The 17,800-nt window shown below is 48.3% G+C and overlaps 1 protein-coding gene across 1 annotated transcript in view; it reads left to right on the top strand.

Annotated features, from left to right (window-relative positions):
• LOC144174622 (fatty acyl-CoA reductase 1-like) overlaps nucleotides 1-17,800 on the top strand; it is a 54,187-nt gene that overhangs the window by 22,989 nt on the left and 13,398 nt on the right. The window contains exons 3-6 of the mRNA XM_077703399.1: nucleotides 2,630-2,805; nucleotides 3,254-3,326; nucleotides 5,632-5,738; nucleotides 5,938-6,115. Of these exons, the coding sequence (XP_077559525.1) occupies nucleotides 2,630-2,805; nucleotides 3,254-3,326; nucleotides 5,632-5,738; nucleotides 5,938-6,115 (534 nt within the window). The remainder of the gene's footprint in view (nucleotides 1-2,629; nucleotides 2,806-3,253; nucleotides 3,327-5,631; nucleotides 5,739-5,937; nucleotides 6,116-17,800) is intronic.

The following is a 17,800-nucleotide window of genomic DNA, read 5'->3' as shown; positions in this document are numbered from 1 at the left end:
TGCTCGAGTCCCCCTCGCGGGGAGATAGGCCTTTACTTTTTTTGTTCCGTGATCGATCCCCACGTGGTGACATCGGCGCGCTATTCTTTCTTGCCTGGTGATTCTGGTGGAGCTTCAACCGCTACACCAAGGACCATGCTCCATCCACTGTTTCGTCGTCATCGGTGATGGATCCCAAGGGGATATGCGCCAGCGCCCACTTGCGCTTCCCATAACAATATCATTATTTAAGTGAATGTTGTGCAAGGTCCCAAAATTAGGAAAATTTTATTTGTTCTAAGTAGGCCAGTAATATGTTTGTTCATGCAGACTTGTTGCGCTATAGTGCAGCAAATGGAATTCGAGAGCCCCAAGTGTCTCTCCGGGTGCTCATTCGACTCGAATGTCATTTGAGCTGAATGCCATTTCAAAACCCAGTGGAGCAGTACAACTTTGCATTTGAGTCAAATAACATTCGGTTCGAATGACATTCGGACGCCACTGTAGCAGGGGCATTACAAACAACCAAAATCTAGTCACTATTTGATTACCTGATCAATATTCACACTCGTTCACACTGCTTTTTTTTTGTGCCTGTAAAGCTACGCAGTCTCAGGTGGCTGTGCGCTAACGTTTCGTTTTTAAATGCAGAGCATTTCTTAGCCTCGCCTCTTCCTGCGTCGGACGGCGTCCACAGCTCCGCGTCCGCAGCAGGTGCGCCTCTCCTCCTTCCCTCCTCTCTCTCAACAGCATTGGCGCGCGCATGCGTCGTAGTCAGCCCGTTCGCTCCGTCGCGGTCTCGGCGTAACAGGTGCGTGATAGCAGCGCGGTGGGGCGTGAAAGGGCGCGCGCTGCTTGCGCATGCGCGCTCTCCCCCCCGTACTGCTCTCCCTCTACTGCGCGCGCTGCAAATATAAAGCGGCTAGCGGTCGCTCGTGCTTCAGTCACTGCGTTGCTCGCTCCTTCCTTGGTTGACGCTCGATCCACCCTAACGCGACTTTACTCTCCTCTCTCTACCCCAAACCAACACCAACGCAACTACGACCCAACTACCCACCCTAACGCGACTTTACGCGGCGTTAACGACCCCCAATGCTCTGCATTTACTCGTGTTCCCCTCGCGGGATGGCGCGGGAATTTTTTTTTCTCACGTATCTCCAATAATGCTGCAATCATGCACGCTTACGTCAGGAAAAAAACCACGTCGTTGCTCCGGTCATACCACGACCTGCCAGAACAACATACGCAGCCGATGCGAATCAGTCAGGAACGGTCCCTTCTGCTGTTTTCAGTGAAGTATAATGAGACACTTAATGACGCGTAAGCCTGTACGAGCGGCCGGCCGTATGCGACAAAAACAACACGCCACACACGCGAGCACAATCCGGGACAGCGTCTTGCCAGGCGGACACAAACTATACGTAGAAGCGCTCAACCTCGGGCTTAGCCTACGTTCACAGCACGAAAAAAGAACCCTTGCAACTGGTCACCGCTACTGTCGTAGAAGAAAGCCACTCATATTATTCCCTCAGAGAGGTTGCGTTACGCAGACACACTTTCCACAATCATTACAGCAATAGATGCAGCCTCAATGTTCTCTGTTGATCGGTGACGACGTTGCGCACAAAAACAGACAACCGCAATTTCCTGCATGATGCACGAATCACGACTAGAAAGACGCACACGGAACAAACGACGATAAAGCGCCTCCTTAATGCACTACAGCACATTCGTAACACAAATCGCGTGCAGCGCTTTGGCTCTCGGCAAGGTTGTTGACGCTAAACGGCACGACGGCGGTGGGCAAGCGAGTGCGGCCATATTATAAGTAGTTCTTTAAAACGTACCCCACTGACGTCATGCAAACGGCAAGACGCCATTGGTTGCGGAGGAGCACAACATCCCTTTCACCGACTATATTGCTTTCACCGACTATTTCACCGACTAAGCTGTCACCGACTATATTGCTTGTGCCAAGGAGGAAGTGGGGTCGCATACGCTATTGCCTCACATTAGGCCTAACATAAAGCTTCGAGGTCTTGCGACGTTAACCGGTACCAGCAGCTTGACGTAGTTTGACGCTGCTTGACAGGCACGCCATTACGCTCGACGTCAGGACCCGTTAAGCCTAACAGTGTACGTGCTAACCGTTAAGCCTAACCCGTTAAGCCTAACGGGTGTGCACTATCGCCCCGTTAAGATTAACAGGGGCTATAGCGCATACCCGCAGAAGTTTACTCACCGGCCGACACTTACCCTGAGATATTTTGTTGCGTGCGATTCCCAGTACTTACACGGGGACGCGTGCTCGCATAGCAGAACAAACCCAGAAGCACGTGTATCTGCCTATACGCTTACCATTTTCCGTTCCGCTCGAGCGCCATAATTTACAGTGTTACAAACCCGCAGAGTAGAGCGCAACCGCAGAGGTGTGCTGGCCCACACTTTCCCCGGGACTATCTGTTTCATGCGAGTTCCAAACTAGCACAATGTTGCAAACTTACAAGGCACACAAGACGCTAACGACGTCCGAACCACCTTCATAGTACGCATTGGCCCTATAATTTCCTTCTTTCCTACATTTATACCGGGGAGGCATACGTGTTGGCATATAAAAAAAGTCCACTTATCGCCAATTTTACTCGCGCAGGTGTTTGAGCGCCTCAACCAAGAGCAGCCGAACGCTATGCGCAAAGTGAAGGCGGTGCCAGGAGAGCTCGCTGAGCATAACCTCGGATTAACTGCGACCGACCAGGCCACGTTAGAGGCAAAGGTATCCATCGTCTTCCACTCAGCTGCAACAGTCAATTTCAATGAGCCCCTCAAGTAAGTATGCGGAAACACCAGCTACGTAGCACGTTCTACAGTCTTGTGTACAGGAAAATTGCATAGTTGGAGCCGAAGAAGTACCTCCCAAGCATAGCACTATACAGCTTCAAATATCAGTGATATTTTCAGTGTATTGTTGTAATCGGTAGGTCAATATTTGTGGGGAGAGTGTGTGAATACAGTTAATGAACATAAACGGAGCTGTAAATAATATCTCTCACACGTGAAACTAATGAAACTCTGCGTGGTGAAGAAAGCCGTACGAAATATGTGATACCATGTTAATACGTAGGGGCGAAAATATTGCCAGCCAATAATTTTTTTCAAACGGATGCGGTGATTATATATCGTGGTACTGCTTTATGCTCCTGTTACTTATATTTGTCATGCAAAACTCCTTGCTTGTTTTGTTGGCGAAATCTTGCAGCTTACTGTTTTCTTTCAGGCGGGCAGTTGAGCTCAATGTTCTGGGAACACGGAGAGTTGTGGACCTGTGTAAAAGGATGCCAAACCTACGAGTAAGTTTTGCGCCGTCTCTGAAGGTGCTGCATTCCTGCATTGACGCTTTTTGTGCAGTTATTTTCACCGGTTGACGTACACACCAGCTGTTTTTCGTTTTAATTTTACGAAATTGTTTAATTCGTGCAAGATTACCATACGGTATCAATCCTTTAAAATGATCTAATTGCGAGACAATGTTTTCTAGCAATTTGAGTTGTGATGTGAGGGTACTGATTTAGTGCTTACTTATCGGTAGTGACCTCATAAAAAAACATAAGCTGAAATAAAGCGGTAAGCTGGAATAACTTTGGTTGTCCTGTTATAAACGTCGGCTTGTAAGGAACGACTACTCTTCGTAGCGATAACAGAAGAATTCAAATGCCAGAAAGCCTTATTCTATGGCAATAAAAATGGGTAGTTAGAAGTAGCAGCAGCTGATAGAACATGTCAGAGTTATTGCATGATCGAGCATTCTCGATAATGCCTTGTATGGTATAGCAACAGCGTCTCCATTTTTCACTTGTTAACTCTCCTTGGTACTAGCCGCTTCACGCTCGAGCCCGTTGAGTAAACTTCGTGTCGCTATAGCAAATATTGTTACGTCTCTGGTGGAATCATCAGTGCCTACACGTCAGCGACGTAATCTGTGGCGAGCATAAGCACACGCTCGCCACCAACTGTTACTTATTTCGGTAAGCAAGAAGGGTACGCAACTGTTGCTTACTTCGGAAAGGCAAGAACCCTTTGCAGAGAAGGAGAGAACCCGTTCGCTTGCTCTGTAGGCAGAAAGAGCAGGTGGCAAGGCAGCATGGAGAGAGTTTTGGCATATCCGCTACCGTACGCTACGCTACCGGCGACGGGTACCGGAACCCGAGTGCGCATGCGCGGAGGGCACTGAGAGGCGGGCATCAGAACGAATGCGCATATGCCTAGACGGTTTGCGGTACCCGACGCCGGTGGCGTAGCGTACCGTAGCCGATATGCAAAACTCTCTTCCGAGAGTGCGAACGACAAGTCTAACGCGCACCCGTATACGGACGCTACCCAGTACACGGTTTCTATACATCGCCTTTTACGGGCGCCAAAGCTCTTTTTTTAGGGGCGAAGCTCGTAAAGCCATGGGTCTGTCCATCCCTTGTGTCTCGTGGTACGTGACCGCCGCATGCTTTCGGAGATGTCGCAAAGTGGGCCGCGTTGCACGCGCAAGAACCGGCTGCAACCGGCAGCGCAAACTCGGCACCGGGAGCGCGAGCTCGTCTGTGTTCACCAACGGAGGCGCGAGCGCACGTGCACTGCGAGGGGGAGATCACGCAAGAGATCACGCCACGAACGCAGGCAGTCGTTCTCGGAGATCGAACGAGACGCAAGGACCTTTGCTCGTTTCCTCTCGTCTTGTTCGGGCACAAGTTCACCCTAAATAAAAGTTCTTTCTTTACCGTTGTGTCCCATCTTACGTGACAAATTGTGGTGGAGGTGCGGGTAGTCCTCGATGGCGCGGGGTCTTTCACCAGGTCTGGGCCTGGGAGCATTGACTCCGAAAATAAAAGTTGATTTGTACAATGTACGCACACAGTCTTACGTCTTTCTTAATGATGTAATGGGCGAACTTTCACGGGAGAGTTACGGTTACCGATGATCTCCCCCTCTCGAGCTTCGCCCCACTTATCATCATTCATTCCGTGGATATGGCGTGATTTTTTTTATTGCGTGAGCGATAGATGGGCCATGTCGGCACAAATTTACGCCGTCGATCTGTGGACAGCAAGGACTAGAAGAGAGAACGGAATGACGTGCGCCGGGTCGGTGGCGTCAAGACGAGCTGGCGGCGGTGGCGCTGTCTTCGCGCAGCAGGCAGCGGCTGCTCACCGCCGGAATTCAGAGTTAAATAGTGCGAGACGAGTGCAGCGCCGAATAGGCGCCAAAGGCGGTGGGTTAGGATTGACGGCAACGAAATTCGCGTCCCGGTGAACAGCAAAAAGAGCGACAGATTAATTCCGCTTCTAAAGTGAGTAAATTCGACCATGGTTACAACATATGGCACGGTTCACATAATGGGCGAAGGACGGGCGAGAAACGTTTTTGAGATCGGCCAAGTTCGTCCTGAACGTGGGTGCTACTGTATTGGGTGATCTGTTAAAACCTGCGCAACGAACGACAGCGTAATTACACTGTAGTGAAATTTCAATATCGGAGCTTAAAAGCTTCGCGTTTCCTCTCATCTTCAAATTTGGCACACACAACAATAAAGAGTTGTACTATTACAACTTTTCTACTCTGCTACACGACTCCCATGATTCTCTAACCCCTCTCTTTCATCCCCAGGCTATTGTGCATGTATCGACAGCATACAGCAACTGCGACAAGACTGAAGTGGATGAAGTGGTGTATCCCCCGCGGGTCGATCCCTCCAAAATAATCGAAGCTGCAGAGTAAGTACTCCTCGCTGCGGCTCTTTTGCCATTGGGAGCTCGTCAGCCGTTTATCACTCGTAGGGCATAGTTGTTTGAAGGTGACTTATTTCATGAGTAAAAAGAAAGGTCAATTTTAAATTATATGGCTGTTAGCTCAGAAGTACTCTCTACCAATCGCAAAAAGTAGTCTCGTTGTGTCATCAGAGCTTCTTTACAGGGGGATGGATGACAAGATGATGGACGCGATCAGTGGATTACTTCTCGGGACCTATCCAAATACTTACACGCTCACGAAGGGTCTAGCTGAGTCGCTGGTGCTTCATGAACGAGGAACGCTCCCAGTCGCCATAGTCCGGCCTTCCATTGTGACAGCGTCTTGGAAAGAGCCCTTCCCGGTAAGACTACATGCACGCTCATGGTGCGTATACATTTGTGCCTTCGGTTGCAGAGGATACCAACATTTTTTATTGCGCGAGAAATAGGACGTGTAGGCAAAATTTTCGGGGCGCTCTGTTTACCTGTGTCTTTCTGTCGACCGAGCGAGCAATAAAATAGCCCGGAACGACAAAATGGAGAGAGCACGTGGAAAAAGCTTCCGCTCATAAAAACAAAGCCAATCGTACCAAAACCTTTGTAAAAACTACGAAGCAACGTAATTGTTTAATTTAAAGCGCTGTTATTTACGTTTCCGTGCTTGTGTACTGTTTTTTGTTAAGTAAGTACAATGCGACTCATAAGCTATTTAATGTTGACATGGGTGAACCGTGTACCACAGGTAGTAGTTTCAGAACGTTTTGCCTGTACATACTTCGTGCCAGATTACGAAGGCGTAGAAGCCCTAACGTGTAAAGATGCTCTATCGGCCACAGCGCTTGCGGTACAAGCGATAGCAAACACCACAACTAGAGATGACAGACCGGACAGGGACAGGCAAGAAGCCGTTAGGGCCTACAAGGACGACGCGTCACCCGAACGCAGCTCTACACATACAGGCTACATAAATGAACATCCGCACAACAGGTTTCCTTCCAGTAGGTACAGATCTTCCGGGTGAGTGGCTGTCGATCGCTTGGCCAAACACCTGCGACCCGTACACACTCCGAAAAAAAGCTGCACCACCAGCACACAGAAATCTTCACGGCACTTCGAATAACAGAAGGCCTAATCCCTAATCCGTCATACACGTTCACAGAAGAACAGGACACTACAATCCGAGGAACGCGAACCAATACTCTATTAACAGACAGCTGCTGGCAGTACGATCAAGGCTGCCCTCAGGCCCAAATGCCTTGCATGCGGACTGTAAGCAAGTAGTAAGCACTGTCCCTGGCACTGTCCTGCCATAGTCGATACGGCTGAAAAGTGCAGGGAGCGAATCAGTGGCAACTGAAATTGGTCATGTGCATGTTTTCGGCCCAAATAAAAGAACATCGCCTGAAACATTCTACGCAAAAGTTGTTTTGTCAGTGACAACTGAAATTTGCCATGTGCATGTTTTCGGCCCAAATAAAAGAACATCGCCTGAAGCATTGTACGCAAAAGTTGTTTTGTTGATACATGGTGAGCCATTCATAAATGCAATTTTTAGCTACACGGACCATCAATGCCAACACCAATACCAACAAAGAGCAATGCGGGCAACCATGATAATGTCTGCTATGCACTAAAGCTAATGAAGGGGGCCGGGGGAGCGGGGGATAAGAAGCCGTTTCTCTGCTATAGATAACCTGTACCAAGGCCGTCCTCCCGCAATGGAATGGGAGCCCTATTCTCGACGCAGTAAATTCACCGTGAACTGTGAAGTCACCGAAAGTCTCTTCTGATTGGCTTCCAATTTTGGTCATGTGCTTCCGGTTGACAAGGCGGTGTGTGTGTGTGGTTTTGTCATTTTGACGTTTCATGACGTTTACTAGCACCAGTTGTTAAGTTTACCTTATTTCTCTCTTCTGAAAGCGCGTAATTCTTGGCTGGCAATGAAAAACTAGACGTAATGGCGCGGACATGACAACGCATACGGCTGTCTTTGCCATACAACAACAACACGGCTTGCGTGTCACGCCCTCTCTGTGATTGGCTGAGAAGACGTGGCGTAATATAAAGAGTTGGCGGGAATGATTACGTCACATACTGGCAACTCCAGCCTACGTAAAAGTGACGTCCTGCTACGTAACAGTTTGAAAATGGCGGCTGCTGTCGCCGTGAAATAGGGGAAAACATTTCACCAACCCTCGGCACCGTGAAATACCCGCGTATTTGCAACAGGCGCAGTTTCGCATGGCGCGGGGTTTAAAACTTCTCTTGCGTAAGAAATAATAGTTTTGACTGTTTCCAAGTCAGCGATAAGGGCACATAAAAATGACATCCCCAATTTTGTTTTTATGATTGGCAATAAAAGAGCAACTATATATGTTTGGCGTAACAGTAACATAAGAGAACAGTACAAGTCTCTCCATTACAAAGAACCCAATGCACGGCATTTGTCCACACTCCTCCTAGTATGCAGTTGGGTCACTTGATCGAATTAAAAAATAACAAAGAAAACTGACGGTTTTGTTCATTACTGCGCTGATTGAGTTCTAGCTTGACGAATGAGTGGAACGGCGGCATCAGTACGGCCGGGAAGGTAACAAAGCAACAAAGCTCGCATTGAAGCAGAGACATCGACTATGTTACTAAACGCGATTGAACGAAATCAATAGGTACGGTAAAAAAGATTGCGCGATGTTCTTTAGCTCAACACCCGCCTTTCACTCGCTTTTGTAGCAACGTCACTTGGTCCCTTTGTTGTGTTGACGCCAATTTTGACCTAAACAAATTTGTTTCTCTTGCCAGCCTCAGCTGCGGTCCTAATTTTTATAATACATGCCCAGTATTTTTATATCTTTTGTGAGCAATATTTGATAGCTTGATTGTGATCTTTATTACCTAAGCACCAAATTACACTGCATGCAGTCACAGCTATACCTGCACACGTCAATTGCTTACGTTTTGCTTGCTCAAGAAACATGGTGAATTCACCGTGAATTTGTGCAGTCGAGAATAGGCCCCGAGTGGCAGGCGAATGGGAGCGCTCCTTTTCGAAATTGCCACCATCTGGATAAACGTACATCACTTGTAACTTCTAAATAAATAACACATCACAAGCCTAATCGACAGACTTTCCCGCTACTTTACCCAAACCTCGCGAAGTCGCAAGAAATAAACACTCAGACTCCTACAAACAAGCACCTTCACTCATCCAATTAGGCAAACACCGGATACATCCCACCCAATACTGTATCCAACAGAATGCGAATGCTGCCAACAGCCAGGTACACTCAGACACATTGTCATAGAGTGTAGGAAAAACAAGCACGGAACACCCCTTCCCCGCACCCCCAACCCTCAAGAGCAGTCCTGTCCAGCCCCTGTCTCTCGTACCAGCCCCTGCTCACCGGGAGAGCAAACGATGTTAGTACGGCACATGGATTCCTCTGAAGTGGGAACTACTGCAAGGACGCCATAAATGCTCTTAATAAATGTTCTCTCTCTCTCTCTCTCTCTCGTCACCCAAAAACGGTCATCCCGCTCCCTCCAAAACAATATATTTTTTCTCTTGCAGTGCAAAGCACAACCCCTTACAGTCTAGAGCAACAATGGCGTGTCCCTCACTCCTCCCACATATGACGGGGAGTGACACAGACACCGGACACTGGCTTTCTCACTCGACGGGTTGTTCGATGCTTTCTCATTGATAATGCTTGTAGGTGCGCGGGATATAAATGTGAGCGGCGCGAGCGAGGGGGTGTCGTTGATAACAGTCCCGTCGCTGTGCGCGCGCACATTGCTTCTGTGCGCCCACATGCTATAAGATACACTCAAAATATGCGCCAAATTTGGGGTAAAGTGATGATTGTGTTCTTGAAGATAATGTTTTTAGTAGAAGACCACCGCCTCTGCAACGGATCAGTTCGCTCGAGCGCAACAAAAAAAAATTTGCCGAGGTGCTAGGGTGCGCAAGCTGATAACCGGAATATACAACATATAGCCACGTCATTCGAATCATCTGCATGTGCTTAAGCATACACTCTTCGCCTACTTCAACAAAAAATTGGGACCGCAGTACTGACAATAACGAGAAAGTGTTAAAATTCCCTTGAGAGTTCCTTGATAGACTCGAGGGTTTAAACGCGCCGACGCAACGCAGGCGATGAGGCGCGCCGTAGTGGGGGGCTCCGGATTAATATTGACCATCTGGGGATCTTTCACGTGCACCGAAATCTCGAACACACGGGCGTTTTTGCTTTTCGCCTCCATCAGAAAAGTGGCCGCCGCGGCCGGGAATCGAACCCGCGTCCTCATGCTCAACAGAACAACATTTTAGCCACTGAGCCATTGCGGCGGTTCCTTGAGAGTTCCTTCACTTCTCCAGTCTTGCAAGGTTCCTCGTACATCTCCCGTTTTCCCAGGTAGCGTTTTTTGCCGTTGATATTGATCTTACTACGCTTGCTCTCAGCTCTCAATGTCGTCGCCAACCCTGTTACTGCACTCGTGGCCGCACTTGACGGCCCATCTGTCCCTGTCTTATCCCGTCTTTCCTGCAGCTGAAAAGTGCGCATAACCGCCATGGCATCGCCTGTAAATACAGCATGGCTGCATGAGGATAACTGATGTATTCTGCACGTAAATGATCTTTTATCCTGGGAAAATCGTACTGCAGCTGCGCCTAGGGTGTCAAACCGGAACCGGAACCGAGCCGAAAACCGGAACAGAAGCCGAATTTTGCCCGGAACTGGAACCGAACCGATCCCGTATTTTTTCCGCCATTTTGGAACTGATCCCGAACCGGAACGAATCGAAGGAACCGCTTCGAACCGGTTCCGGGGCTTGAAAACTGTAATTTATGGTTTTTGATTATGGTGGTCTACCTAGTGTCTGAATATATTTTACCACTCGCCCGATAGCACCACCAAATATTATGCATAGTCTGTATTTCCACAACCAATTAGTTTTTCTTCGTGGTATTACCCTCAGTTTAATGTAAAGTTGTCAGTATATACTATCAGTTTGTGTTAGATACTGCCCATTTCCCCCAATTTTCTTTTTGCATTTATAAATGCAAAAGAAAATTGGGGAAATCTTGAACGCATGTTCTGAGGCAACATACCAAGGCTTATTCATGGTGGTTCCCATGTACAAGGTGTTTCATATTCTGTAAAGTTTTCAATGTCTTGGTAATTCGAAAGCATCCCTCCTACCTTGCGAAGGCCTTCAAGGACATTATCAACTCCTGGAGGGTTATAAGCTGGGTTAGTTGGTACTTTTCCCCTGATGGCTAACAGCGCAAAAAACAAGGCGAAGACGCGAAAGGGGAGGACACAAATAAGCGCTGTTGTTACTCTCAAATTCTTATGCACTGCTCTTAAAGCCTGCTCACAGAACATACCTTCCGGTAAAACAACGCATCGGCCATTTTCATCCGACAAAAGCAATTTCAGGCCATTCTTCACCAGGTAATCCACCATACCGTTCCAGTTGAAGCTTTTTTCGGGCCTATATAGCTGTAGACCCCACAACGGCATCCATGCGCTCCCCGATGCAGCGCTGCTTGTCACCCCCCCGAAAATGGCGAATGATGTCACGGGCCAAACTTCCCTTTTCCCCTTTTGACAAGCAGGGCTCAAAGGCAAACTTTGGGCCTAACTGCAGGACATGGCGATGGGGCTCCGGAAGCTGCACTTCTCACAACGCCACCACTTGTCCTTGCGTAGGAGTGGATCTTTTCCTTGTTGGGAGGGTAAGCCGGCGATGTTTCAAAACGCTTCCGTTACTTGGTCAGCGGAAACTATAGGTACGTGAAAAGCATAGCAGATCAACCAATTCTTTTTTTTTCAATTAGAAATTTTTTGCCTCATTGTGCGCAAATACGTGCGTGAGCGCGCGTGCTTGTATAAGAATTTGATGGTATCAAATACGATAGCGCTCGGGCAGGCTCTCTGTTACCAAGAGAAATTGCCTGCCTGTCTGCCTGCCTTCCTGCCAGCCAGAAGATCCCGGCGAGGATGCGTGATTGGAGACTAGGGGTGGCCCGTTACCAGCCACCCAGGGGGAAGGGGTGGACGCAATGCCTCACCACAGCGACACTCGATGGTACCAAAAAACGAGGGTAGACGAACGGTCGCCTGCTTAGTAGACGGATGGGGCAATGGGCAGCCTGCAGGGAGGCTGGCCATTGGTAGAACTTGACAGAGAATAACAGCGCTTAAACGGGACGAAAGAAAGATTGACAAGACAGGCGCTGAGCGAGACATGAACTGAAAAAGCGTGGTAGTGTGGGCTTGTTGGTACATACTTGACAGAGAATAACAGCGCTTAAACGGGGCGAAAGAAAGATTGACAAGACAGGCGCTGAGCGAGACGTGAACTGAAAAAGCGTGGTAGTGCAGGCTTGTTGGTACATACTTGACAGAGAATAACAGCGCTTAAACGGGGCGAAAAAAAGATTGACAAGACAGGCGCTGAGCGAGACATGAACTGAAAAAGCGTGGTAGTGCAGTAGTGGTAGAACCAACAAGCCCGTACTACCACGCTTTTTCAGTTCATGTCTCACTCAGCGCCTGTCTTGCCAATCTTTCTTTCGTCCTATTTAAGCGCTGTTATCCTCTGTCAAGCATGTACCAACAAGCCCGCACTACCCCGCTTTTTCAGTTCATGTCTCGCTCAGCGCCTGTCTTGTCAATCTTTCTTTCGCCCCGTTTAAGCTGTTATTCTCTGTCAAGTATGTACCAACAAGCCCGCACTACCACGCTTTTTCAGTTCATGTCTCGCTCAGCGCCTGTCTTGTCAATCTTTCTTTTCGCTCAGCGCCTGTCTTGTCAATCTTTCTTTCGCCCCGTTTAAGCGCTGTTATTCTCTGTCAAGTATGTACCAACAAGCCCGCACTACCACGCTTTTTCAGTTCATGTCTCGCTCAGCGCCTGTCTTGTCAATCTTTCTTTCGTCCCGTTTAAGCGCTGTTATTCTCTGTCAAGTTCTACCAATGGCCAGCCTCCCTGCAGGCTGCCCATTGCCCCATCCGTCTACTAAGCAGGCGACCGTTCGTCTACCCTCGTTTTTTGGTACCATCGAGTGTCGCTGTGGTGAGGCATTGCGTCCACCCCTTCCCCCTGGGGTTGCTGGTAACGGGCCACCCCTAGTCTCCAATCACGCATCCTCGCCGGGATCTTCTGGCTGGCAGGAAGGCAGGCAGACAGGCAGGCAATTTCTCTGGGTAACAGAGAGCCTGCCCGACCGCTATCGTATTTGATACCATCAAATTCTTATACAAGCACGCGCGCTCACGCACGTATTTTCGCACAATGAGGCAAAAAATTTCTAATTGAAAAAGAAAAGAATTGGTTGATTTGCTACGCCTTTTGCTACGCCTGTCTTGTCAACCTTTCTTTCGTCCCGTTTAAGCGCTGTTATTCTCTGTCAAGTATGTACCAACTAGCCCCTCACTACCACGCTTTTTGAGTTCATTGGTAGAAGCTTCGGGCGAGGATGTCACAAGGGGAGGCGGAGGCGGCGGCCCCGGGGCGCTGCCCACTTGCCAGGAGGCTACATGCCTGCCTGCCAGAAGACTGTTGTGAGGATGCATTATAATGGGAGTGGTCGGTGAGGGGAGTGTAACACATGCCGGTACCGCGCCGGTTCTGTCGAGTCATGTTCTAGAGCGCAGCTCTTAAGCACCTGCTGGTCTCGTGTTGTGTAGTCCATAAGGGTCGGCCTCGTTGTAACAAGACAACGAAGAAGCCACCGAAGATAGAGCAAACAGAGAAGTGGAGGATGAAAGCATGGCAAAAATGTGAGAAGGAGGGTGGTATGCTGAAGCCGCGCGAGACATGCTCTCCGGCGATACGCACTACGAGATAACGCCAGAGTATAGCGCGAGCCATCGTGCGTTCGCTGATGACGCTATCACTTCCTCAGCCGCCCGAGATCCACGCCGTCGCCGAGAAGACGACAGTTCGTGCTTCGCTCAACTTTCACATTAGGGAGTATCGTAATCGTCAGTCACTTTTTTATTGAGTATGAAACTGCGGGTTTATGAGCCCAGAATAAAATCAAATTGAATTATATAAATTACCTAAATTAATAAAAAGAAACTTGCGGCCTTAAAGAGTAATTCTTTCACACTCACACACATAAGCAGCCTTACGTGCCCCTGTGAGCTTTTTATATTGCTTCAGTTAATGTTGTAATCATTGACCTCCCATATAAAACATTTGGCAGTAGATTGTGCAGTTAAAGGAGCCATGAAGAGAAAATACAACTTCGTTTAATTTGAAAGAACGAGGATTCAGTATCTCACTCAGCTCCATTAGAGGCACAAAAGATGTTTTTTTAACGAAAAAAAAGCAAGAAGTATTTAAAAACTTTCAAATTTTGTGCCACACTGACGTGTTATGAGCAAGAATGACGTCATACGGGCCAACAATAAAACATAATTTTCAGTGTGTTAACTCCACGTTAGCATTCAAGTGATGCGGTCAAATGGAACTAAAGGCCCCATTACAGACGTCCAGTCATGTGTCGTCGCGAGAGGTCTCTTAGGCGGCCGCCAATCGCATAAACAAGGTTCCGTGACGTCATAGAAAAGTTGCGGGAAATTGGCTAGGGGGTCGCGACTGCTTCAAACGTTTTCTTTAATATATCCGTTATTTGTTCGAAGATTGCGATGATATTGGTATCATTGTTATCGGGACTAAGCAGTCTTTCTAAAAAAACCCAACTTGTATTTTGTCTTCATGGCTCCTTTAAAGGAACTCAGCAAAAATTCCGATAAACACTTTCACTTTTTCCTACTCGTCTGGAAGCACTGCGAAAGCCTTGCTATCGCAGCACGAAGCGGCACTGCCTGCTTTCCTCGTCCCAGTAGACACGCCTTCCGTTTCTGCATTGCTTTTGTGGCTTTCTTTTAACAGGGTAGCTGTTTGAGCTTGAGCTTAGTCCTGTGGCGTTAACAAAAAAATACCAAAAACAAAACCTGCGGCGCATGTAAATGGTGCACCACCGCAGAAGGGATAACAATGAAGCAGGCTTTCGCGCCTGCTCGAGTGTGAGCACAAGGGGCATGTGCGAATATATGCGCACCCTTTACTATGCCATTTTAAAGGTGATAGTCTTTCCTGGGTCACTAAAACGCAAAAACAAATTGGCGCAGCTTGAACTAGTGGTGTGAGGCTGGGGAAGCAGTGCAGCTGAGGGTCGACCTAGCTTCTTCCCCCCCTAGAATCCGCTGTCAGTATTGGGGACCGACAGGAGAGCCTGATACCGTGCGGGTAAATTTGGTCTCACCCCTCAAAACTTAGCCTAGCCTAGCAAGAACATCGCGAAACCTTAAAAGCATAGCGAAGCCCGGCAAAACTTGGGAAAACTTATGGAAATCGGAAGAAACTAGGTGGGCCTTTCATCTCCGCTGTTTCTCTACCCTCGTGCCATTAGTCCAAGCTGCACCATCGTAAACCGTAGAGCTGTTGTTTCTGGCCGTAATGTGTGCGGCGTCATCAGAAAATACCGCTTCATAGTCACTCCCACCGTTTACCGGGCACGTAAGCACGCGCCTCACGTGGAGCGCACGGCGTCGTCCAGGCTTGCGCGTGGCGCTCGGAAAAAATACCAAGAAAACAGTTCCCCCGCGTCTACGCCTCAAGGGGGAAGCACAATGCAGCTCGTGATACAGACGCCCAGTTCGCGCAGCCGGTTGCCGCCGGTCCTAGTCCATGCTGACGCGTTCCACTTTCAGAAAAATGTGAAAGCGTGCGGGCACAACAATCCTGGGGCACCAGCGATGCATGCGGAAGACGACAATATAGATGGACATGACAATGACTACTACTTCCACAGTGAAAAGCGACGACAGAACATATAAACAATTTCAAACCTAATGCAATACATCGCATTGTGTCCTTCAGTGCTTACATAGAAAGGAATCCTCCAGCTTAGCTATGGTTCAAGCCTTGCGCGACTTATATAGTGCAAGCATCTCGAATTCTTTTTTTAAGTGGCTATCGAAGAAGTTCATTGCTGCAGCTGGAAAAAGCCGTCCAAAAGCCGTTCCACCGCCGTAATGACGTAATGACGTAATTACGGTGGTCGAAGAAGGGAAAGAGAGAAAAGCGTTTTGAGCAAGTTTCTAGGTCACCTGATGGGCATAGAGCAGTAATTTCTGGCTGATGTGTTTTGCGACCCTCTAATCTAAGTATTGGATATGTGTTGGTTGATTACGCTCTGCAAGCTTTCAGATTGCTAACAAAGTTGAAAAAAAAGGCTGCAAGGACTCTTTGACCCGCCCATATGTGATCGTTTGCTCGAAGATACCTACAATACCAATTTGTTTTTATACCGACGTTACAATTAAACGAAAACGTAGCACTATAAAAATCAACAAAAAAACACTCCTCCTTTTTCTTCGAACCCGTTCGAACTAGTTTGAACTAGTTCGAACCGGGACGGAATGGTGCTCAGGAACCGAACCAGGAACTGAACCCGAAACGCTTGAACCCGCACCCGAACCGAACCTGAAAAAATGCCGGTTCGACACCCTGGAGCCTGCGGCCCGAGCTGACAGAAATATGATGGCCCCCACTACTCCGCTTTCTCTCCTCATCCTTATCTTTACATAAATCTTTACAACAAAAATAACAAGCCACACGTTATGACTTCCTCTTCATCGTCGCCGCTGACGTACACTAAACGAGGTTTGACATGAAGTTTAATTTGTTTGTATGTAGTTCAAGAGTTGTGTATTCATTTTAAACATTCGAACCATTCATCACATCACAAAAGCCCAACACACAAACACACACTTCAGCAAAACCCCCAAGTATTTGTAATTTCGCACACAACTCCGAATGAGACAGATGCCGATTTGCGGGTATCTGCAAGTATTGACATGTTTAACTGAACGGAAGAACAATGAGATCGTCGTGCTGAAAATAAAGCAGTCGATAATTGGTGCTGGTCTTCTGTATATACACCACCTCTGTTTTCTTCGTCTTCCGTAATCACTCAACACCGTCAAATATCAATAGGAGAGCAATGTTCCCGAAAAACACGCATTAAACATGGACTGCTCTTCTGTATGACGTCACATGTCGCAGTACGCAGTTGAGTAAGCAACAGGTTCAGCAACAGGTTTACAGGTAGATGTTGGGTACACAACACTTCTATCTGCATTTCAGTGTTCTTTTAAAGGAGTAGTGACAAGAAATTTTCGTGTTGCGTTTTTTTCGCTGCTATGCGTGCCTACCAGCCCACTAATCGTAGAATGACACATTAGACGGTAGAGCGTAGCTTAAACATTCATTTACGGTGTCGTTTATTCGTGTCAGTTTCGGTTTCGACCAGCCGAACACCGAGCGGCCGCCATGAATGGAGGTCGTACATGAGGTCATCATTCTTGCCGCACCGCTGCCGCATAGAATTTCTTACAATACTTACTAAGAAACTCTATGCGCTGCCGTTCTGGTCGGGCGCGCGAGCGCTGCTGCATCCCCACGCGCCCGGGCAGCATGACGGCAGTCGGAAACCCCCGACGTGATACACACGGCGTAGCAGCGCGCGCCAACCGCAGCCAGCGCGTCGGCTATTGGGCCAAGGAGCAGATGATTTTGGGAATTTGGGAATAATCGCGAGCGCGAGAGAGAGAGAGAAAGAAAACACTTTATTTGAGCACTAGTTGGGCTAACGACGAGTGCTGACCAGCGCTTGGAGGGTGCCGGTGACCTGAGCTGCTCGTTCAGCAAGTCCTTGCTGGACTTGAGTGTCCGAGCTGCGTAACGCCGCCTCCCAGTGCTCTTCAGAAGAGATGAGAGGGAATGAGTTGTGGGGGCATTGCCAAATGATATGAGAGACTGTTTCGGGGGCTCCGCAGTCGGGGCATTGGGGAGAAGGAAATATTGAGGGATAAATTGCATGTAGTCTGGCGCAACAAGGGAGGGTATTGGTTTGGATAAGGCGCCAGTATCGTTCCTCTGCGATAGAAAGCGACCAGTGGGGTGGAGGGTAGCGCAGGCGAGAAAGGCGGTAGTGGCAGGTAATTTCCTGGAAAGTTAACA

Source organism: Haemaphysalis longicornis, unplaced genomic scaffold (genome assembly GCF_048455015.1).
Source record: "Haemaphysalis longicornis isolate Haplotype H1 unplaced genomic scaffold, Haemaphysalis longicornis Haplotype H1 scaffold_3, whole genome shotgun sequence".
Taxonomy (NCBI): domain Eukaryota; kingdom Metazoa; phylum Arthropoda; class Arachnida; order Ixodida; family Ixodidae; genus Haemaphysalis; species Haemaphysalis longicornis.
The sequence above is the reverse complement of the archived record's forward strand: the minus strand, read 5'-3'. Positions and strand labels throughout refer to the sequence as shown.